Source organism: Diabrotica virgifera, chromosome 6 (genome assembly GCF_917563875.1).
Source record: "Diabrotica virgifera virgifera chromosome 6, PGI_DIABVI_V3a".
NCBI classification, from domain to species: domain Eukaryota; kingdom Metazoa; phylum Arthropoda; class Insecta; order Coleoptera; family Chrysomelidae; genus Diabrotica; species Diabrotica virgifera.
In genome coordinates, this window is record NC_065448.1 from 233061257 (window position 1) to 233085176 (window position 23920).

At 32.9% G+C, this 23920-nt stretch overlaps 1 protein-coding gene across 1 annotated transcript; it reads left to right on the forward strand.

Annotated features, from left to right (window-relative positions):
* The first annotated feature begins 6675 nt into the window (after positions 1–6675).
* LOC114339441 (uncharacterized PPE family protein PPE40-like) lies at positions 6676–21585 on the forward strand. The gene is made up of 2 exons (XM_028290102.2): positions 6676–6791; positions 20267–21585. The coding sequence occupies exons 1-2, from the start codon at positions 6774–6776 to the stop codon at positions 21503–21505; spliced, it is 1257 nt and encodes a 418-aa protein (XP_028145903.1). The 5' UTR covers positions 6676–6773; the 3' UTR covers positions 21506–21585.
* Positions 21586–23920: the final 2335 nt, after the last annotated feature.

Below are 23920 nucleotides of genomic sequence, written 5' to 3' on the forward strand. Positions count from 1 at the left end.
AATTAAAAAACAGAATGTTAAGAAAATATGTATTTAAAAACACAGTTTAATTGGTACACTCGTACCAAAAACCTGGACAATTAAGTTCAGAGCAAAGAAATCGTCTGCTGTTAAAGATGTGCAAAATATTGTATTCTCCTATATACTCCCTAAAACGACCTTCAGTTCTAACCGCAAGACGCAAGAGTCTCGCAGGCTTAGTCTTGTTCTTGCTTAAGTCTTGCATGCTAAGTCTTGGTCTTGGTCTTGCGAAAATTAGGCGGTCTTGGTCTTGGTCTTGCGAAAAAGCAAGAACAAGACCAAGACTGCAAGACCAAGACCGATTTCGGGCAACACTAAATTAGGGTGACCAAACGTCCCATAAAAATGGGATTGTTCCCTTTTTTAAGCTGCAAAATCGATGTTTTTATTTATTATACGCCTCACATTTTAAATTAAATTACATATTAATAGGTAAATTGAAAAATGTTTATGTCTCAAATTAGCTAAAAAGAGCATGTTTGAATGATTACATCTCGATGGAGGCCTCTGAAGAGTATCGTCCCCAAACCCTATTTGGATATGTCCCGTTTTTTTCAAGTTTATTATTTGGTCTTCCTAATCTGGGTTCACTATAACTTGGTGTTGATTAGCACAAAATGTACGTGTACCACTCAAGAGAACAAAAACAAATTCCATTCTTTTTTCCAATGCTTAACTGTTACATATTCCCAACAACGTCAACAAACATTATTTAAATGTTTCCCAAAGATGCAAATATTGATTTTTCAAACAAACGTATTTCTTGGAAATTTATTTGGCAGACAAAGAATAGTTTCCCTTGTTCAACTCCCACGTAAATTTATATATATCTTAGCTGTATTGATTCGATAATTCGTACAACAACAACAAACAACTTACACAAAATTTTCATTTAGCAAAAAATTACGTTACCTGCCGAAAAACAGTACCGACAACTCATTGTTTATTTCGGAAGTACATAGTATCGATGACCTCAGGTACTTTTCTGAGTTTTACAGGTGGGCAGCAGGACCAAATACTCTGCTACCCAAACTTAAAAACCCCAAAAAATACTCTGACCATATCAGCAACTGGTTTGGCAAAGGAACGGCGAATGTTTCTGTGATCTTTCTGATAAATTCAAATTTTCGATTTTACTACAAGTTAACCCTGACTTTGCCGGGGACGAAATAATGAATGAACTGGGACTATGAATGAAACCGCATGTGCGCCATCTACGGCAACTAAATCATCGATTAGTTTGGAAAGATAACCGAAGTTTGTGACAGAATTCTACATTTGGAATTATTTACGCCTACATATCAGATGGCGCTGCTTGGGTTAATCAATCCAACAGAAATGAACTTAAATTAATAAATAAATAATTATAACTCTAAATATACAGGGTGTCCCCGAAAATAGTGCATTCCTTTAAGGTATGGATATAATACACAATTTAGAACAAAAAAGTTCTATAACATTTTTTTCTAAAGTTAACCGTTTCCAAAAAAATAATTACATGCTGTGACTGAAAATTTAACCTAATAACCCCTTGTTTATTTACTTTGAGGTGTGATTTTTGGGGTTGTTGACATCGTAGTAGACAACGCGAAAACGGCGGGTTCGAAGGGAAAAATATTCCCATGAAATTTTTTTGCATAATCACAATCGTGAGACATCCCAGAATAAGGTTCAAGAAGGCGCCCACGTGAAAAGTGGGCCAATTTTTTTTCAACAATTTTTTTTTAATCAAATTGCAAGAATCAATATTTTTGGCCCGAACAATTTTTTCTTTAATTTTTTGGACCATTCTGGACAAAAAAGGTCTCTTATAATTTTTCTCTATAGTTAATCGTTTTCGACTTATAAGCAATTTAAAATTGAAAAAAACGAAAAATGGCGATTTTTAAGGCTTAATAACTCGGTTAAAAGCTATTATTATGAAAGTCAATATATGACTAAATTAAAGTTTAAAGCCCCCTACAAGATCCTGAAGAAATTTTTGTCATTATTTTATTACTAAGCTGTTATTTTTAAGTAATAATAATACGTGCCATGCACGTGTGCGGGGCTGTAAATGCTGAGTGCGAGAGAGAAGCCATTCCAGCAGTCCAATGGAACTCACATTTACAGCAGCGTCAATACGATATAACCACTCATTGTTATTAATTAAAAATAACAGCTTAGTAGTAAATTAATGACACAGATTTCTTCAGGATCATGTAACGGCGACTTTAAACTTTGATTTAGTCACTTTCTGACTTTCAAAATAATAATTTTTGACCGAGTTATTAAGTCTTAAAAATGGCCATTTTCGCGTTTTTCAAATTTTAACTTGCTTATAACTCGAAAAAGATCAACTTTAGAGAAAAATTATAACAGACCTTTTTTGCCCAGAATGGTCCAAAAAACCTAAAAAAAATTAGTCCGGGCCAAAAATATTGTAGAACTGTGAACTGTAGAACATTTTTACGTGAAATCGAGGATTTTTTTCCCTATTAACTGGGGTATATACCAGATACTTAGATAATTACCTGTATATTTTCAAACAAGAAAAGGTTAAAATAATATCCTACAATAAAACTAATTACTTATCATTGTCATATTATTATTTTCTTATTGAGACCGCTCTATTGGGGACCGCGTTTATGGGGACCCCTGAATCGGGCACCGCTGAATCGCGGTACCGCTTAAACGGGGACCGCTGTATTGAGACCGCTCAATCGGGGACCGCGCTTATGGGGACCGCTGAATAGGGGTGAAACCAATTTGGTATCCCGACTTTTTCCAGGTCTTCCTTAGGGCCAAACCAGATGGGCCACTCTGCAGCGCTACTCTGTGGAAGCACAAAGTGGCTGAAACAGGCGATTTTCTAGCGGCGACGACTACGCTGCGAAGTGGATCGTTTGGATGGGTGCGACGTTTAATGTAATGGGTGAAAAAAAAACAGTAAGTTTGTTCAAATGATTAAAAATTTGCCGGCTAATATTTTTTTAAAAAAGTGTGTTAGTAAAACTCAGTGTTTGTAATGTCCATAGTTTTAAATATTTTATAAAACTTCAACGCTTTTGAAAAAATACCAATAAACTCCATAAATGGAATTAGGAAGAACCAGAGAAAAACAGCTATATCACAGAAAGAATCACATAAAAAATCAACCAGTACATCTGGTATCCTACAGGCGTAAAATACAACCTGACAACTGAGTGAAAGAGGCCCTTAAGGAGTTGATTACATTGAATATATCTAAACATGTTAGCTTCCAACCCTATTTTAACTGATATCTTATCGTTTTGTTTTCAACAACAAACAATAAAACCTTTTTTGGCCTCAAGTCAAGTCAAGTCAAATTTATTGATCACATGCGACATTATACAAAGTACATGCATGAGATAAGTCAAAGTTACAGACATACATCTTAAAAGTATATAAATTAATAAATACGATAAAACATACTTAAAAGTTCTTTTTAGAATATGGCTCTTGCTCACAAATGTATTGATGTACACACCTCCGAAAGTTTGGCTGATGTAAATTCATTCGTATATCTATTGGCAATTTGTTAAAGAAACTTATGGCTGCATAATGTGTGCTACCTTCCAGCAAAACATAATGATGTTCTGGAAGCATAAAGTGATTGTCTCTGATCTGAATCTTGTTGAATAAACATGGTTAAATTGAAATTTATTGAATTCATAAATTTTGCAATGTAAATACATTATAAACGAAAATACATAAAGACCAGGAATTATAAGAATATTGTTTTGTCTAAAGGTGCCCCTACAAGAATCTCTAAATTTCATTTTATACATTATCCTAATAGCTCTTTTCTGAAGTACGAAAATATATCTGCTCTAATTCAGAGGTACAACCCCAGACTTCAATGCCATATTTGGCTATTGAGTAAAAATGGGCAAAGTATACTGTTTTTAATATTGACGTATTTAAAGAGACGTGAAAGAATTCTCAATGCATAACATGCGCCACTTAATCTGGATTTCAAATTAGAAATGTGGCTTGACCATTTACAATTACTGTCTAACAGGACCCCCAGCAACTTGGTGCAGTATGTTTTATCTATTGCTGCTTGTATAGTGGCTTGATGGTTTAATGAATTATTTGACGTAAAAATCATATACTTTGATTTCTCTTCATTCAAAACTAGTTTGTTGGATAAGAAATAACTGTTGATGGTGGATAGTATCTGTGAAGTTTTATTTTGCAAATTTTGATCGGATGTTGCTGTGACTAGAATGTTGGTATCATCCGCATAACTGATGATGTTAAATCTACTCAGTGAATTAGTTACCAAAGCTATATCATTAATAAATACTATAAAAAGTAGAGGACCCAATACACTACCCCGAGGGACACCATAATGGATATCCAATGTGTTTGATTCGTTTACAAGTCCATTAGATGTTATCTTTACCTTTTGTCTTCTATTTTCTAGGTAGGAAGTAAACCATTTTAGAACTACACCAAATATTTGACTTTTGTTTTTGACCCTCTGTTTGACTATTTGCATCTATCACCTATCTTCTAGACTATCATCTGCGAAACGTAGGTTGTTTATTTTACGACCATTTATTGAGATGCCCTTTTCTCATCCTTCTCATAATATAATGCTCCCCATATAAATTGAATAATTGTAGAGATAGTATACATCCTTGTCTGATACCCCGTTCTGGATAAAATTCGTTCGAAAGTGTGTCAGACACTTTAACTGTTCCATTAGTTTGTTCGTATAGTTCAGTTATAAGCGAAATAAGATGTGATACCTTTACCCTGTCTCCACTTGACCCTGTCGAACGCTTTACGATAATCTGTAAAGCATATTATGTACAGTGGAATATTTAATTCCCTAGATTTTTAGATTATCTGTATTATATTCAATAATAGGTGTTCTTGAGTAGGGGAGAGTTGGACAAAACCGGGTACCACTCCAAAAACCGCCTGTATCTTTTGCTATGTGAGAGTAGCAAATGTTTGCTACAGATTGAAATATTCTCAAATGATTTAGGTTTGATATACCAATGTCAATTTTTAAAAATATTCTTAGATTTTTAATTTTTTTTATTTTTATGAAAATATTGCAAAATACCCGGTTTTGTCCAACCAGCATGATAAAACCGGGTAGTAACTTAATTACCATGTAAAAAGACTAATCGGAGGAAAATAAAATATTTATTAAAAGTATGTGAACAAAAATCGAAAAACTATGAAGAGAAGTCACAAATAAAAACTTCATCTACATCATCATAGGCACTACAGGCGTCATAAGCCCATTTGGTGCAAGACACACATTTTATCCAGGCTTCCTTCGCATTATAATTTGAAAATAGTTAATTGTAATATAGACATGCATCGTCATTATTATCTTCTTCCTTCAAACTCTCCAAAATTTTGTTTTTGGTGCAGCCCTTTTTACCACGTTTTTTCTTTTTTTTTGTCCAGTTCATTTAGTATTAATTTTATTACGACTGGAGATTTTTTTTTAATTTTCCTACTAGCTTTCTTACTAGCTTCTTCGACAGAAGAAGCTACATGTTGTAGTTAACTAAAAGCAAAAAAACCACTGCAGAAACTGGAAGTAACAACAGGTCTGATAAAATCGGGTACCCGGTTTTGTCGATTTTCGGACTACCCGGTTTTGTCGATTTTCGGACTACCCGGTTTTCTCAAACTCGTAAACAAGACATTGAATGTTATTTAAATTTTTAAGTTATGAAATAATATTCAAAATTTTTGGCCAAATTAAAGGTAATATACTAGGTTACATGTATTAAATTTTTAAATGGCCATTAGTTATTCATTAGAGGAGAAACCAGCTATAAACTAACCTTAAAAATCGAGTTTCCTGCATCAAAAAACAGGTGAGGTCTTACTGCTCCGGCACAGATTACTCAAATGAGGTAGAAATGAATGCACACGACTGTTGGTGGTAAACATTGCCTAATAGATAGCAGCAGACAGTTAGAAAAATTATGGGGTACCCGGTTTTATCAACCTACCCGGTTTTGTCCAACTCTCTCCTACCTCTACCTTTGTTAAATCCAGTTTGCTCTTGTGGAATTTCTTTCTGAAAGAATGGCTTTAGTCTCTCATTAATTATATATGTAGCATTACCTTACTGGCATGCGATATAAGAGAAATAGTTCAATACTTGACGCATATTTCTTGTGATGTTTCGTTACGAATACAGGGCATTATTTTATGTACTTGGAGAAGATCGTCCTTCTTTCTTAGTTCTATCCTCTTTGTCTCTCTTCGTTTGTTGGGCGCTTTAAGTTTAAGCTTTACTTTAGATACGAGGAGAGTAGGATCATATGAGATAAGCATATGAAAATGTCACAAAAAAGAGGATCAAATCATGGTTAAACTTCGTATTGAGGATAGCTTATTGGTCTGTAGCAAAGCCATCGAATTAAATAAAAAAATCGTATTGAAATTTGACTGTCTATTATTGCATATCTGAATTGATTAAGCCGTTATGGTGTTCTCAGCTCATATCCATATTGTTTCACTAGACAACAATTAAATTATACGAATGCATATAAATAGGAATTTAATAAATTTTACCAACTTGTCATTGGAACTAGGTATATTGATGGTATTTAAAATTAATATATACAGAAATATGATGAAAATCCATATGCACCTCATTTACATGTTTTCAAGTCTCCGGCATTTGTTGTAGACGCATTAGTGGTAGGATTACTATATAACTACTGACTAAAAAAAATATCAATAGAGTACAATCATCCAGCAAGATGAAGACGTCGTTAATAGTAAGTACAGCTTTCATATACTTAGTTTACTTTGTCTAAAAAAAAAAAAACAGTTTTCTAGTGCGTCATTAAGAACTTTAAAGTTTGGTAAATATTTGCCATACATTATTCCTTTAAATCGGTGTCACGTTTATTGTTTCGACTTTAACAAGAATTTGTATTTTTCTAAATTCCCCAAAAAGTAGGTACACGTTCTTTATCAATTATGCAATCATAGCAGTGGTAGTCCTAAAGATACCAACCTGTAGAGCGATCAAACGTTTGCAAAAAAGACTGTAATGACACAATTTGTTTACGTGGAGCTCTTTAATTAATTTTTTTGTTTCTTACTAATTTATTCCGCTAGTACTAGTTTTTACCGTCCAAGTTTTATTTATATCTGCACATTTGATATATAATAATAACGTCAGATCTGTTTTTTCTTTGAGCTTTTCCCCAGAACTATGCAGAACTTTTTGTTTTCTGTTTTCCGTAATGTCTATTAGTTATGTATATCTATCATTCTTTACACCGGATTTCTTTACACTATTAATGTTTTAATTATTCGTTCTGATTTGTTCTACGATTTTTTATAATTCAGTGTTAGGTCCATTCCATTTCAAATCACTCAATTTTGGAGCAAAAAAAATTTTGGACCTCCGATTTGTCTGAAAATTGGTATATAGCTTCTGCGGGACGTAAAAATAAGATATTTAAGGTCAAAAAATCTTCTTCTTTTTTTTTAAAAATGTTATTTTATGCGATTTTACAGTGATTTGGTGTTTATTTATACAAATTTGCATTTTCTATCGTAAAATATCAATGGAAAACATAATATTTTAATAGAAGGGACTCAAAAATGTCATTATATGGCATTATAATAAGTTACTTTGATTCAAAACAAGCTTTTGATCAAATTTTATAGTGTAGAAAACATTAAAATACCGTTTTTACATTTTTCTCCATTTCCAAAATACATCATATTCGATTTGGCTGAAAATTTGCCCACAGATAGACAAAACATAGATTCTTTAAGTAGTGAGAAGGATTTGAATTATATTACAATACCAAAAAAGTTACATGCAATATTATAGTCAAAAATATAGGCGTCTACTGTAAGTATAATTAACTCGAAAATATCGACCTCACGACAAAAATTGTTAAAAAGAAATTGTAATAATTGTAAAACCGATTTATTTAAAACAACTTCAGTTCCTACCATTTTTGTCGAAAAGTTAAAAATGGCGGAGATATTGAGCAAAACAGGTTCTCCTTTAAAATCAAGATGGCGGCTAACGTAACGGAGGAATTCATTCGTGATTTTAAATTTAGGCTACTATTGACTCCCCTAAAGATCAGAAAAATAAAATTTTGGGCAGCTCGGCATTCAAGGTCAAATGCTATCCCGACTGGACTAATATATACTTTTGAGTCTGATATTACTGCATGTAACTTTTTTGGTATTGTAATATAATTCAAATCCTTCTAACCACTTAAAGTTATATCTTTTGGCTATCTGTGGGCAAATTTTCAGCCAAATCTATGATGATGTATTTTGGAAATGGAGGAAAATGTAAAAAACGGTATTTTAACGTTTTTTACACTATAAAATTTGATCAAAAACTTGTTTTGATTCAAAATAACTTGTTATAATGCCATATAACTAATGATATTTTTGATACCTTTCTATTAAAATATTATGTTTTTCATTGATACTTTACGACAGAAAATGCAAATTTGTTTAAATAAACACCAAATCACTGTAAAATCGCATAAAATAACATTTTGAGAAAAAAAGAAGAAGAAGATTTTTTGACCTTAAATATCTTATTTTTACGTCCCGCAGAAGCTATATACCAATTTTCAGACAAATCGGAGATCCAAAATTTTTTGCCTGAGTGATTTGACATGGAATGTACCGTTAATATTAGTTTTTTAACAACTTATTTAGAAGAAGCTGTCTTATACTTTTTTATATCAACCAAAAGAAGATTCAGTTTTCAGTCATATAATAGCTTTTTTCTATAATTCCAGTTATTTTAAACAAAAATAGCCTATCGTCAATCTTAAACTTTTTAAATTGGCTTGTAATTCTGCCTCATTTCACATTTTTATACTCATTTTCAACCTTATTTTCAACGTTTTTCCAATTTTTTCGGTCTTCCATCAACCTAGGGTCAAATGGGATGTTCATTTTTCAGAGATCTGCTTGGATGTTATCTCTCCATCGCATTCTGGGGCGTCCGAGTGGTCTTTTGCCTGTCGGAATCTCATCCCATACTAGCAGTGGCGACGCGTGACTTTTTCTAAAGTGTTACCAAAACCAGATGCAAAAAATCTTATTTAAAAAAATGAAGATATGGATAAATGTATATACATATAGCTTCAATAATATCATTTTGTATATCACTTGAAACTCTCGAAAAAACAGTTGATGTTTCTAGATATTGGCAAAATTTTTGTTCTCTTTTGGCAATTAATGTTAACAATTCCCTGTAATTGCCTCGAATGTCAGAGCCGTCTCCCTCAAAATGACCACGAAACGCTAATTCTTGTTCAGCCAAAAAACATACGGTACATATCTATTATAAGTGAGCTAAGGATATACGAGTACCTATGTATTTTTTTAACAAACTCATTATATGTTTAGCAATATTTGCTTTAAATGCTTGGTTAAGAGAACTTTTGATTCTTGTTTTGCCAAGCTGAATCAAATTGGGTATACATCTTACATGTAGGTAACGGAGAAATTTCATGTCTCTTTTTTAAAACTCTAAAACTATTTAAATCGTGAACCTGGTCCACCCATTTTTCTGTAAAAACCAGAAGACATGGCCAACAATACAGTCTATTTTTCTTGCAACCACATAACCAAGGATTTTCACTGTACCAACTAAATTTAAAATATCGAGCTAATTTTTTAAATTCCTTTTTTAAATTTTTTAAAATAGGTCTTTCATTTTCAATAATCTCATTTTATTTTTCAATCAAAATTACTTTTCAAGTAGTTGATCGATTATGCAGCGACACTCATCCATGGTGAACTGCACGCACACTTTTTATTATAGATACTGTTAGCAAATTTAAATCTGGTAACAGCCCTACTGATATACACAGCGCGCTTACGCCCATCGCTCCTTCAAAATTTTCAGTACTAGCCGGTCCCGAGCCGCCCGAGCGACAGCGAGATACCAAAATGAGACTGGTAACAGAATATAATAAAGTGCAACTGAGTCACATAAACTCGCCAATATTTTCGTGTGTCTGGCTATTTACTGAATTAGGTACTATTAACACATAATATGTTTCTATTGGTAAAAATAAAATAAAATAATAAATGGAATTATTCATCGTCATAAAATACATATTTATTTGCAAGATTTTTAACTGTTACCAATGGTAACAGTGGTTACATGGACGCTTCGCCAGTGCATACTAGTCTCACAAATCTCTCGTTATGAAGTCTGTGCACATGCCCTGCCCATCTTAGTCGATGTGATTTGATTTCTTGATCATTTTCTATTTTGTTTTTTTTTTATTAATTATTAAAATATAATTAAAAATGAATTATAATATAACGGATTTTTCCGTATACTCTCCTTAATATATTTCTATCACATTTATGGAATATAATCAAGGCCCCCGTAAGGGCCGTAAGGGTTACTGGCGCCTGTGTGCAAAAAAGAATTTTGTCGCCCCTTAAGGCAATTGGGATCATATTTTTTTATTTATTTTTTGAAAGTAGGTAGGCAGGTAGGCGCGTGAAGTAAAGCAAAAAACCGAAATTTATAGACCATTCACTCAAGGTAAAATATTGCAAAACCTCCGAATTTTAAAGAACCGCTTGGATTGACATGACGCATTTGGCATACAAATAACTAACATGTGAACGAAAAAAGTGATATTGTGCCGATGTGTGCTTTTGCCCTGGATGTGAATTTTACCCCTTCTCGGGGATGAAAAAATATACGTTAAAAAAAGTCCGTAATTGGATAAAACTACTAATTTTAAACAACTTTTGATCAATAGAGTTTTTCGTTTCGAGTTACGTTACACGTTTTTGGATGGTTTTTCACAAAAAACTTAAAAGTAAGTATTTTATCGAATAAATATTCTTAGCAAAAATATAGCTTATAAAGAAGTGAAAAAAAATTGTGTATATATTGTGTAGACTCAGTGGAAGCAGAGTTTTAGCTAATGAAAAGTAGGTTCTGATTCGTCAAATTCCAAATCGAATATTTCAACCAATGTGAAACAACCAAAAAATCAAGCACTTATCGGGGGACACTCATTATAAATTATCTTAAAGTGTTTAAAAGAACCTTTGTTTTTGTTTTTTTTTTAGTTTGTAACACCAAAAGAAAGTAAGTTACGCTCAAAATAATCTTGGTACCTTTCTTTGGTAAAAAAAATCGTGAAAATTACTCCTTAATTAGCATCCCAACCCAAATCAAATTAATCTTTACCGATTCACCACAAGTTACATTTCTTATATTATGTGTTGTTTTATGATCTCAAGTTTTATCGGTTCAAAGTGTTTATTTTTGAAAAGTTAAAAGGGCTTGAACGAATCACTAATCACGAGTGTATGCAACTTTTGAACAGCCATATCTTAACCAATTTTTGTCTCACAGCAATACAAAACATCCAAAATATTCAGAAATACAAACCTACATTTTTTTACTGCTTGAGATTTGTGGTCTAATAATTTTTTAAGGAATTTTCAAGATTAACAAACATTTTATTTTAAAACGAAATTTTTTCAAAAATGAGCACGGTGAACCAATAAAACTAACAAAATATATAAACAATACATATAAAGTAAATGGTAAAGCGGTGACGAGTAATTCCATTTAGGGTGCTAATTAGGGGGTGATTTTTACGATCTTTTTTTACCAAATAAAAAGGGAACAACTTTATTTTGAGCGGAACTTGCTTTTGATGTTAGAGACTTTTTTAAAAAACAAAAGTAAAGCTCTTTTTAAACACTTTAAAGAAGTTGTAATGCGTTTTCGCCGAAAAGTACAAAAAAATTTTTTGGTTATTTCACGTTGAAATATTCAATTTGGAATTTGACGAATCAGAACCAACTTTTCATTCTTTGCTTCTACTGGGTTGACAGACTTCCTATATAAACAATTTTTTTTACTTTGTTGTAAGCTCATTTGTTCGATAAAATACTTACTTTTTGAGTTATTTCCGAAAAACCGTCTAAAAACGGGGTTTTTTGTTAATAATGAACATACTTATTCACTCACAAATAACTCGAAAGGTATTGACATAGCGAAAAAGTCTATAGAACAAAAGTTCACCAGAGAGAAGGGGTGAAACTCACCTCCAGGGCATAGCACACATCGGCATAATATAACTTTTTTCTTTGACATGTTATATTAGATATGTGTACACCAAATTTTATGACAATCCAAGCGGTTCTTTAATTCATAGCAAAAGCCGGGACTATTTATTATTTGTAGACTAAAATATCAAAATGAAACAAACAGAATAAAATCATAATAAAATAAATCAAAATGTCTGACTTCTGACATATTCTCGCAAATAGTAATCAGAAATAACTGGATGATATACTAATCAAATTTCGTGTGTAAGTATTTATACCTTCTTCTTTAGGTGAGTGTCCGTGTTCAGACGTTGACCGTCATCATGTTTACAAGCTCCTGAAACCTTTTTCTATCGGCTGCTGCGCGAAATAATTCCTGTTGTTCCTTACCATTGCCTAATATTACCCAACCATGAAAGTTTCTTTCGACCAATCCATATCTTTCCCTCCACATTTCCTTGCATTAGGCGAAGTAGATGATATTTAGGTCCTCTAATTATATGGCCGAAGTATTCTGGTTGTCTCCTCTTTTTCTCCTATTTACACCTAATCCTATTTAATTTCTCAACTTTTATTTTAAATTTTTTTTTGATTTTTTTGTTTTTTTTTACAAATTTTTTCAAATTTTTACCTCGGGTTTTGGCGCCCCTAAAGAATGGCGCCCGTGTGCATTGCACACTTTGCACATATGGTAGCGGGGGCCCTGAATATAATCATCATCATCAACAACTATTCCATCCATTTTCGGATGTAAGTCTCCGTTAGGTATATCCATTCATTTCTATTCGTTGTTTTTTGCATCTATTCGTGACCAGCCATTCGCTGGATGTCAGCAGTCCATCTTGTTGGAGGTCTGCATCTACTTCTCTTATTTCCTCTTGCTCTTCATTCAACAAGTCGCTTCGTACAACGGTCGTCTTCCATTCTTCCGTGTGTCCTGCCTAGTTCCATTTTAACATGGCAATACTTTGGATTAGATCTGTTATTTTGGTCAATCTGGTGGAAATTTAGCTCACTTTAATACTCCTTCATTAATTGCCATAATTTCAAGTAGTTATATTATTTGCCGTCGTGCAAAAATTTTTTTATAAATTACTCAAAAAATAATGGATTTTTTGCAATTATCTCGGTCAATTATTTACGTATTTTTATTTCTCAACATTAAAGAACTTTTTATGATTTACAATTTTTATTTGAAACATTTTTTTCTAGAATGTATAAAGACACGTTTTATAGGGAAAAAGTATATATGTACAGGGCGATTGATTAGTAGGGTAAAGCTCAATAGCTCCGCTATCGTAATAGATAGCAATAAAAGTTAATAACAAAAAATTTAGCTATCTTTGAGCTTCACATTACAAAATTAGTTAGAATGTTACAGGGTGTTCAATAACACAGTGGCAGACCCAACTTATGTTTTTTTAAAAAGAACATCCTATATTTTATTTTAAATTCGAAATCCTGTTAACTTCTTCATCACAAAAATATAAAGGTTTGTTACGTTATATAGGGTATTTACAAAGTTATAACCAATTTTATATGAAAATCGTAACAAGTTCAACTCCCTGTATAAATAAAAATAAGCAAAACAACAATGGTTTATTAATGCCATATTTTTTAACGTATTGTCAAAATTTTCAAAAATGGTCGATATTGCTAATTTTCTTTATATCAAATACAGGGTGAGTCAAAACGCAAGTACATTATTTTCTCAGTCATTTTAAATGGAACGCCCTATATTTTATATCACTATTGAAAAGTACCATTACCGTACTTCAATTTTTAGATAACATTCCCTATGTCTAAATTTATTAGTTTTCGAGATATTTTCATTTTTCAATGGACCAGTAGCGTTGCCACCCAAATCACGAGAATTTAATAAACTGGACCGATTTTTTTGGGGTTACGTTAATAATGAAGTTTATAAAATACCTCCAACAACAAGGGATGAGATGAAAAATAGAATACAAAGTGTATTTCGATGTGTTAGTTTACAAATGCTCCGTAGAGTAAGTAGCTCATTCAATGATCGTTTTTAGGCGTACATAAATGTGTTAGGAGATAATTTTGAACACCTTATGTAATTAAATATTAAAAATATTTTATTAAAAGTAGCTTCTAATTTTTTCAAACATGTTTTTTTGCAAAATGTATTACTGATAAATTATGTTTCGCTTTTTATTTGTTACATTGTTACATTTACATACAAAAGTAGTGTTTAATTGTCTTCACAAAATATTGTATTTTGTGTTTGTGTGTTTTTTGTAAAATTTATTACTAATTTTCTTTGTTTATTTGTTGCATTTACATAAAAAGATAGTTTTTAATTGTTTCAAAAATGTTGCATGTAGTGGTTGTGTTTTTGTTTGTAAAATGTATTACTAATAAATTATTTTTATTTCTTTATGTGCTACAGTGTTACATTTATTACCGGATTGATAATCGGTAATCTTCAATAATTGTCAATTCAGTCATGGCTTACTTAAAATTTAGATAAATTTAAACACCTAAAATAATTTGCTCTGAAAAATGAAAATATCTCGAAAACGAATCAATTTGGGCATAGGGAATATTATATAAAAATTAAAGTACGTTAATGTTACTTTTCAATAATGATATAAAATACAGGATGTTCCATTTAACATTACTGAGAAAATAGTGTACTTGCGTTTTGACTCACCCTGTATTTGATATAAAGAAAATTAGCAATATTAATAATTATTAAAAATTTTGACAATAAATAAAAAAATATGGCATTAATAAACCATTGCTGTTGTGCTTATTTTTATTTATACAGGGAGTTGAACTTGTTACGATTTTCATACAAAATTGGTTATAACTTTGTAAATACCCTGTATAACATTACAAACCTTTATATTTTTGTGATGGAGAAGTTAACAGGATTTCGAATATAAAATAAAATACAGGGTGTTCCATTTAAAAAAACATAAGTTAGGTCTTCCACTGTGTTATCGAACACCCTGTAACATTCTAACTAATTTTGTAATGTGAAGCTCAAAGGTGGCTAAAATTTTTGTTATTAACTTTTATTGCTATCTATTACTATAGCGGAGCTATTGAGCTTTGCCCTACTAATCAATCACCCTGTATATATTTTTTTAATTTTTAAGAATATTAAAAAAACAAAACAAAATCAGCTGTACGTTTTCACGGATTTGTGATCAGCTACCCTTCATATTTGTGATCCGCCTCCTTTTAAAACCATTAATTATCTGTATAAGATTTTTACATGAAATCAATGATTTTTTCACAGTTTTTCACAATAGACTGGTCTAAACCAGACAAGAAAAAAAAAACTGAAAAAATCTTGTAAAGGGATTTAAACTTTAAAGGGATTTTAAGGTTTTAAAAGGTATTAAGGGATAGCTGATGATAATTATGTGAAGACATACAGCTAATTTTAGTTTTTTTTTATTAAACAATCATAAAAATTGGAAAAAATAGTTCTTGCCTATAAAACGTTTCTAACACATCTTATAGAAAAATGGTTTAAATAAAATATATAAATCATAAAAAATTCTGTAATACGGAGAATTTCAAAATTAAAATAAGTACGTAAACAGTAGACCAGTAGTAAACAGTAGATAATCACAAAAAACCCTTATTTTGGCTGTATTTAATTTATAAATAACTTTGTTTTTTTGCAAAATGACAAATTTTGCAAATTAACATAAATATTCAAAATTGTGGCTGTTAATCAGTTATTAAATAGACATGGATCCGGCGTACCAAAAAAATTGATTAATAGCAAGCTGAAAATTTGTTAATAGCTTAACGGTGTCTAGTCGGACAAACTTTGATGGAGTATAGGAACACTGGAACAGGGGAAGTTTTAATTGTGGAACAAGTTAAAAATTTGGAACGTCAGAGTACTAAAACGTTCCATGTATTTTGTCGGACAGAACTTCCAATTGATTTGTTACCATTTCATTAAACTCTCATGCAAAAATCAGACTGGTGTTTATCACCAACTGGGCATTTTGACCATTTTATCACCAACTGGGCATGAGTGGAACACGAAGAGCATGTCAAATGACAGGAATCATGTTGGTTAGTAATAACAGTCTTATTTTTGCATGAGGGTTTAATGAAAGGGTAACAAATCAATTGGATGTTCTGTCCAACAAAATACATGGGACGTTTTCGTAATCTGACGTTCCAAATTTTTAAACTGTTCCACAATTAAAACTTCTCCTGTTCCAGTGTTCCCGTGCATCAAAGTTTGTCCGACTAGACACCGTTAAACTATTAACAAATTTTCAGCTTGCTATTAATCAACTTTTTTTTTTGGTACGCGGGATCCAGGCCTAAAAGTGCTAAATATCAAACAGATCGAATAAATAGTTTATAAGTTATTCAATGGAAATGGATTATATGATGCTTCATTTTTAAGGTAGGTATATTAAAAAAAATGAAAAAAAATATAAACAGTTTGAAGAAGGGATGCTTTTTATCATATAAATATTTATAATGACTTTAACATTTTTTATGTCACACGCTTGTAAGTAGGCTGAATGAAAAGCCTCATATATGTACTTTTTATCACCGGAGGGACCGCAGACGTTCGGAAACAATTAGCGTCTCTTTGCAAAGACAATGACGTCGACTTTGCAAGGTAACAAGACACTTACTCAACACACACACTACACATTACTCCCCTGACTTAGTAATAAGTTATACAATTACGTGGCTACTAAAGGTTCTAGTTCTAAACCAAAGCCAGAATCAGAGAAAAAAAAATGTACTTTTTAGAACCTTCAAATATCTATATACTTAATTTAAACTCTTTTTCTTCCTTGGATCTTGGTTGGGGTATTGCTCCCATACTTGCTATTTATTATATTCATGTTTTTCTGGGTTGACATTTTTTTTGTGTGAATTTGATGGCCTTGGCTGAGCCAATTAGCCAGTTCTGGGTTGACATCTCTTTTGCTTTTCCCTATTTTTTTTTGAAAATTGCCGAGTTGTTTTTTATTTGGACAATAAAAGTATTCAACACATAATTTTGATTTTCGCATAGTATTTTAGAATATCTGTCATTTTTCTCCTTTATTAGCTTCATGAGAATTTTTTTATCCAATGTTCTGTTCGTATTTAAACGTACATTTTCACTGAGTCTGCTTTATCCAATGAATTTGCTAAATTAATTTACTATGCTTGTGCTGTTTCTACCATTAAGTATGCCTTTTCAAATCAAAGTGAACACGGTCAATGAAGACGATTTTCTTATTGTGTGTGCCATGTTTATAATGATGGCATCTCGAAGGTCAAAATCTCTTAGCATATCTACCATAGATTTGAATAAAATGTATTTAAAAAAAGAAGTTGTTTTTCAATATGGTAGAATGTAGTATAACATTTTTTGGTGTTGTTTTATGTGCTATTAGATTGAAAACTTAGTCTTTTGCTAGCAGTTGCCGCTAGGGCATCCCTGCCATTTTGTTCGTTGCAATCCGTAACTGCACGCCGGGGTTTGTCCTGGTTGGGTCAGAGAGATGTGCAGAATATGTGCCTCCTGATGAGAGACTAATAAGTTTCGAAACCGGTAGAGGTGCTTGCTGCACTCTCTGATTGGACTAGAATATGATGCGGCTGTATTTTCGCTTTGCAACGAAATTGAAAATGGTTTATTCATTTTTGATAAAATGTATTTCTTATTATACAGTTATTCATCTTTTTCATTAGGCCGGATAGCTCAGGCGGTAGGATGTCTAAGTTTCACACCGGAAGGCCGGGGATCGAATCCCAAAACCGCGTTAGCAGTATAAAAGCTTCTCTTTTTTTACTTCTATATTTATGTGTATTTTCAAATATTGATATCTTTTCAATATCTTCGTTAGCACCGCCAAATTCCGCAGCAATTTCTATAAGAGCATTTTGTATTTTGCTTCTGTTATTATAAAACATATACAGTGCGGTGGAATAAGTGTTGCTCCCCCCCCCTGTTAACTTGTTTATTTTAAGAAACTAAGCAAAACGCTCGGACAGGTCGATTTTTAAACTAACCATAGTATATTATAGTATCAACGTTTCGAACTTTACGCGATACCTCTTCAGGTGACAGGCATAACTTTGATTTTTTTAAATGGTAAAGTACATCATGTGACACCTTATTTAACAGCTTTCAAAATAATGATTTCAAAAATGTATAATACTTTAAATCTTTTTGAGATCGCAGGCCCAAAATTTCAGTCGAACTCTTTTTAAACGAATTTATTTTTTTCGAATTCTGAGAAAACTAATAATTATTTTTGAAAAATTTAAACGCAGAATGAAAGATAAGATTATTACCGAGGGCTGACAGTCCCTTAGAATAAACAAAAAGTTTCTTTTGAATGATAAATCACACTAAATTTTTTCTTTTTTCCACCACTGTGACTTATTAAAATAAACATTATAGGAGTTCTCAGGGCCTTTGACTATCGAGAATACTGTAATATTTCATTCTGTGTTTAAATTTTTCAAAAATATTTATTGGTTTTTTCAGGATTCGAAAAAAATGATTGCATTTAGAAAGAATTCGACCGAAATTTTTCGCCTACGCTCTCAAACAGGATTAAAGTATTATACATTTTTGAACTCAGTATTTTAAGAGCTTTTAAATGAGGTGTCACATGATGTACTTTCCCATTTAAAAAAATCAAAGTTATGGCTGTCACCTGAAGAGGGATCGCGTAAAGTTCGAAACGTTGATGCTATAATACACTATGGTTAGTTTCAAAATCGACCTGTCCGAGCGTTTTGCTTATATTCTTAAAATAAACAAGTTAACAGGGGAGGGGGCAACATTTATTCCACCGCACTGTATGTAGTTTTTAATAATATGGGAGTTTACAAAAAAAAACACTCTGCGAAATACCGCAAGTATTGAGTGAGATACCCAAAGATCAACTAAACAACTAGTTTGATGAAGCACGCAAAAGAATAACCAAACAGAAGAAGAATGACGCATATCTCAAAATGGTCAATAGAAGGATTGGGAGCAGTATTGAAGAATATCGAGTAAAAAGAAGAGAGAAAAAGAAAATGGCAACAAATCAATAAATAATAACTAGAAGGAGAGGAAATGAACTTTAAATAATTCTTCTTCTTCATGTGCCTCATCTTTTAAGGACATTGGAGATCATCAACGGCGGATCCAGCAACCTTGCAAAGAGGGGGCAATAAAGTAAAAATTTTCGTTTCGTTTGACGATTAAAAATATGTACGTGGTCTTGCTATGGATAGTTGTAGCTTGTTGGCCAATAGTTATACGTCTTCCCAAACTTTTGAAAATTAAATCTGAGCACTGTTTCTTTTGTTTTGTAATGTTTTAAGGAAATCACCGATCAGGTTTTTAGCAGAAATTAAATCTAATGATTCTTTTTGCAATAAGTTTTTTAGTAAAATTGTGAAGGAGAAAATGTTATTGATGAACTTTAACACGACAATGAATGGTGGTCCTAACAATTTAGGACCAATTATTTAGGAGTCCTAAAGCTATTTAACAATAAATTCCATGTACTGATGCTCTCTAAAACGTCGACAATCTTCACAAACTTCTTTTCGAAATGCAATGAAGCGTTGAGCGTTTCTACCTAATGTGTATCACATAGGTTAGATAAATTAGAGTGTTAAGAATTTTTCAATAAAAAACTTCGTTTGGCGGAAGCATGAACAAAAAAAAGAAATAACTTCCCTCGTAACTCCATAACAATTCCTTATACATGGCACTTGAACGGATTTCAAAATTGATGTTGAGGGAGTGAATATAACAAAGCATTTTTACTGTAAATGGATATATAGATTATGATAACTGTAAATTGATAGATAGATATCCTTATAGATAGATTTATGCTAAAAGTATCTGTATAAATATCAATACAACTTTTTATATTCAAATATGAATGGAACGGAATATATTCAAATGGACGGAACATGAAGAAGAAAAAGAATGCTCATGATGAACTGTAAAAGGTTGGGTCTCTTACCGCTCTTGGTTTATAAACTAAAATAATTGGGCCTTGATACATCGACGGAAGAGCGACACACTTTGTGGTTAATAATATTCAACTTATTTTTTATATCGAACTAATGTTATGTATTAGTTTTTAGCTTCTTAAGTTTCTTCGTTTAATTTATTTAAATTCAATTTCAGGTGTTGTTACTGGCGGTATCACAATCGTACTCTCAGGGGCCCTACAACTACCAAAGACCATCCAACTCATTGGACCACAGTGCATCGAATTCGCATCCTTTCTCGGGATTTAATAATGGTCTAGACTCAAGCTCTTCCCACAATTCAGGATCAGTAGTAGGGGCAGGTTTTCTTGGAAATTCTGGCTTAAATCAAGGATACAACTATCCTCGTCCAGGTGGTTCTGACTTAGGTGGTTCATCATCGTCGAATTCACTTAATTTCAATTCAGGAGGTAACGGTGGTTACAACTACCAAAATCCAAATTCTGGATTTAATCTACCATCTGCTTCAAGAAATGTAAACTTCAATTCAGGATTTAATGATGGATCCACTTCTAGTTCACACAATTCTGGTTCATTTTTATCTTCTTCGTCAAATGGCGTTAACTCAGGATTGAACGGTGGATACAACTACCCTAGTCCAAATAGCGGATCCCAGATTTCTGGGAACGGGAACTTCGGACTAGGCAACAATGGAGGAAATTTACTTTCATCAGGTTCTCAAAACTCTGGATCTTTCTTAAATAATATTCCAAGTAGCAGCTACGGCACCCCTGGCCTTTCTGGATCTCTCTTCCCTTCGGCCTCATCTAACTTAAACAATTTTGGTAACAATGGACTTAACAATTTGGGTAACAATGGACTTAACAGTGGCTCCCTTAACACCGGATCACTCTTCAATAACGTACCCAGCTCTAATTATGGCAGTCCTAGCAATAACAACGGTCAATTTTCTGATTCAAACTCTTCACCATCATTTGGACCCGTACCACAACAGAAACATGTATATGTATACGTTGCTCCTCCAGATCCAGAAGCAGAATCCAAACAACTTTATATTCCTGCTGCACCAGTAAACCACAAAATCATCTTCATCAAGGCTCCGTCTCAGTCAGCATCTAGGACACATGTTGTGCCATCGGGTGCCGGTCAAGAGAAAACATTGGTTTACGTATTGGTGAAGAAACCAGAAGATCCTGAGATCCATTTGAATGCGCCTGCTCCTACTCTAGCGTCCAAACCAGAGGTTTACTTCATCAAGTACAAGACCAACAAGGATGGAACTGGAGCGCCCAGCAACGGGTTCCCTTCAGTAGATAGTAACAGAAATGGAGGAAACAATCAAGGTTTTGATCCTAGCAGCAGTGGTTCCAATAATGTAAATGGCGTATCGCCAGTGTATGGTCCAGCGCATTAGTGTAGAATATTGTATTTATATTTTTTTACTGCTCTTTTTTGTATATAGCTTGTGCATAATAAAAAATCGGTGACAAATCATATTTCTTTTTATACTTCATACTTAATTAACATTAAAGACTAAATTTTTACTCTAATGGCATATAAAACAACATAATGCTATTCTACACCCCACCAGAATGAAAACAATGGGAACCTTCTCTGGTTACACCTCCGAGGCTTCTTCAATTTGCAAGCCATACGGATGCTGAGACTAAGGAAGATGAGGGAATTCTACAATTTACAATCCACGTCCCATCTGCTCAGCGCGGTAAAGTTCCAACGAGAATGGTTCCCTTCATAATCCACACAGAGTAAATGTAAATCAAAAATGAATAACCATTTTCAATTTCGTTGCAAAACGAAAACACAGCCGAACCATATTCTAGTCCAATCAGAGAGTGCTGCAAGCACCCCTACCGGTTTCGAAACTTATTAGTCTCTCATCAGGAGGCACATATGCTGCTCTCCCTGATCCAACCAAAACAAACCCCAGCGTGCAGTCCCGGATTGCAACAAACGAAATGGCATAGATGCCCTAGCGGCAACTGCTGGCAAAAAGACTAAGTTTTCACTCTAATGGCATATAAAACAACATAATGCTATTCTACACCCCACCAGAATGAAAACAATGGGAACCTTCTCTGGTTACACCTCCGAGGCTTCTACAATTTGCAAGCCATACGGATGCTGAGACTAAGGAAGATGAGGGAAATTTACAATTTACAATTCACGTCCCATCTGCTCAGCGCGGTAAAGTTCCAACGAGAATGGTTCCCTTCATACTCCACACAGAGTAAATGTAAATCAAAAATGAATAACCATTTTCAATTTCGTTGCAAAACGAAAACACAGCCGAACCATATTCTAGTCCAATCAGAGAGTGCTGCAAGCACCCCTACCGGTTTCGAAACTTATTAGTCTCTCATCAGGAGGCACATATGCTGCTCTCCCTGATCCAACCAAAACAAACCCCAGCGTGGGGTTAAACGGAATTAACATTCTTAAAAGTAAAAAAGATCAGTGAACTGGCACATGAAGTGAAAATCTAAGGATGACCTGATAGTTTTAATGGAAGTCATAGAATAACAGGCATGTTTCGAAGGCCGGAAAATGCTTCAAAATATAGAAAATGATGAAAATTTCATGATGACTAATATAGCTGAATATATAGCAAACGGGAAAAGTTACATGATTATTCAAAAAAGGTGACTGTAACAATAAATAATCAGAACAACAGATGCATTATTCTGTTAAATACAATCTATAAAATATACCTACTTAGTATGGTATAGTTAGACCCAAACCCAGACATCCAAAGTGAAAATTATCCTCCAACACCAAATTGTTCTATATGGTCCACATAATGTTCAGAAAAAGGTCACACCATTTTGAGCGTCGGGTTTGGGAGAGAGAGGGGGGAGAAATCTGCAAATTCGTAGTTTTTTACGTTTTTCGTCAATATTTCTAAAACTAAGCGGTTTAGCATGAACAACCTTCTACACAAAATTGTTCTACATTAAATTTGAAATAAAAAAGGCCCTATGCATAACCCTTCTAAAATGAACGGTTCCAAAGTTACGGAGGTAGTATAGTATAATTGGTCCAAAAAAAGGCCTAACCCAGACATCCAAAGTAAAAGTTTTCCTTCAACACCAAATTGTTCTATATGGTCCACATATTGTTCAGTAAATATTACACAATTTTGAGCGTCCGGTTTGGGGGGAGATGGGGGAGAAGTCGGTAAATTAGTAGTTTTTTTACGTTTCTCGTCAATATTTCTAAAACTATGCTTTAGCGTAAGGAATGTTCTATAGAAAAATGTTCTACATAAAATTTAAAACAAAAAAGGTTCGATACATAATTGTTATAAAATCAACGGTTCCAGAGTTACGGAGGGTGAAAAGTGGAGGTTTTCGAAACTTTTTATATTTACCGATTTCTCCCCCCTCTCCCCCCCAAACCCGACGCTCAAAATGGTGTGACTTTTTTCTGAACATTATGTGGACCATATAGAACAATTTGGTGTTGGAGGATAACTTTCACTTTGGATGTCTGGATTTTTGGTATAGTTATATCATAAATATTGCCCAAAAAATATAAAAAGTATCGAAAACCTTGACATTTTACCCTCCGTAACTCTGGAACCGTTGATTTTATAACAATTCTGTATAGAACATTTTTTGTTTTAAATTTCATGTAGAATATTTTTTTATATAATATTGTTTACGCTAAAGCATAGTTTTAGAAATATTGACGAAAAACGTAAAAAAACTACTAATTTACCAGCTTCTCTCCCATCTCCCTCCCAAACCGGACGCTCAAAATGGTGCAACTTTTTACTGAACAATATGTGGACCATATAGAACATTTTGGT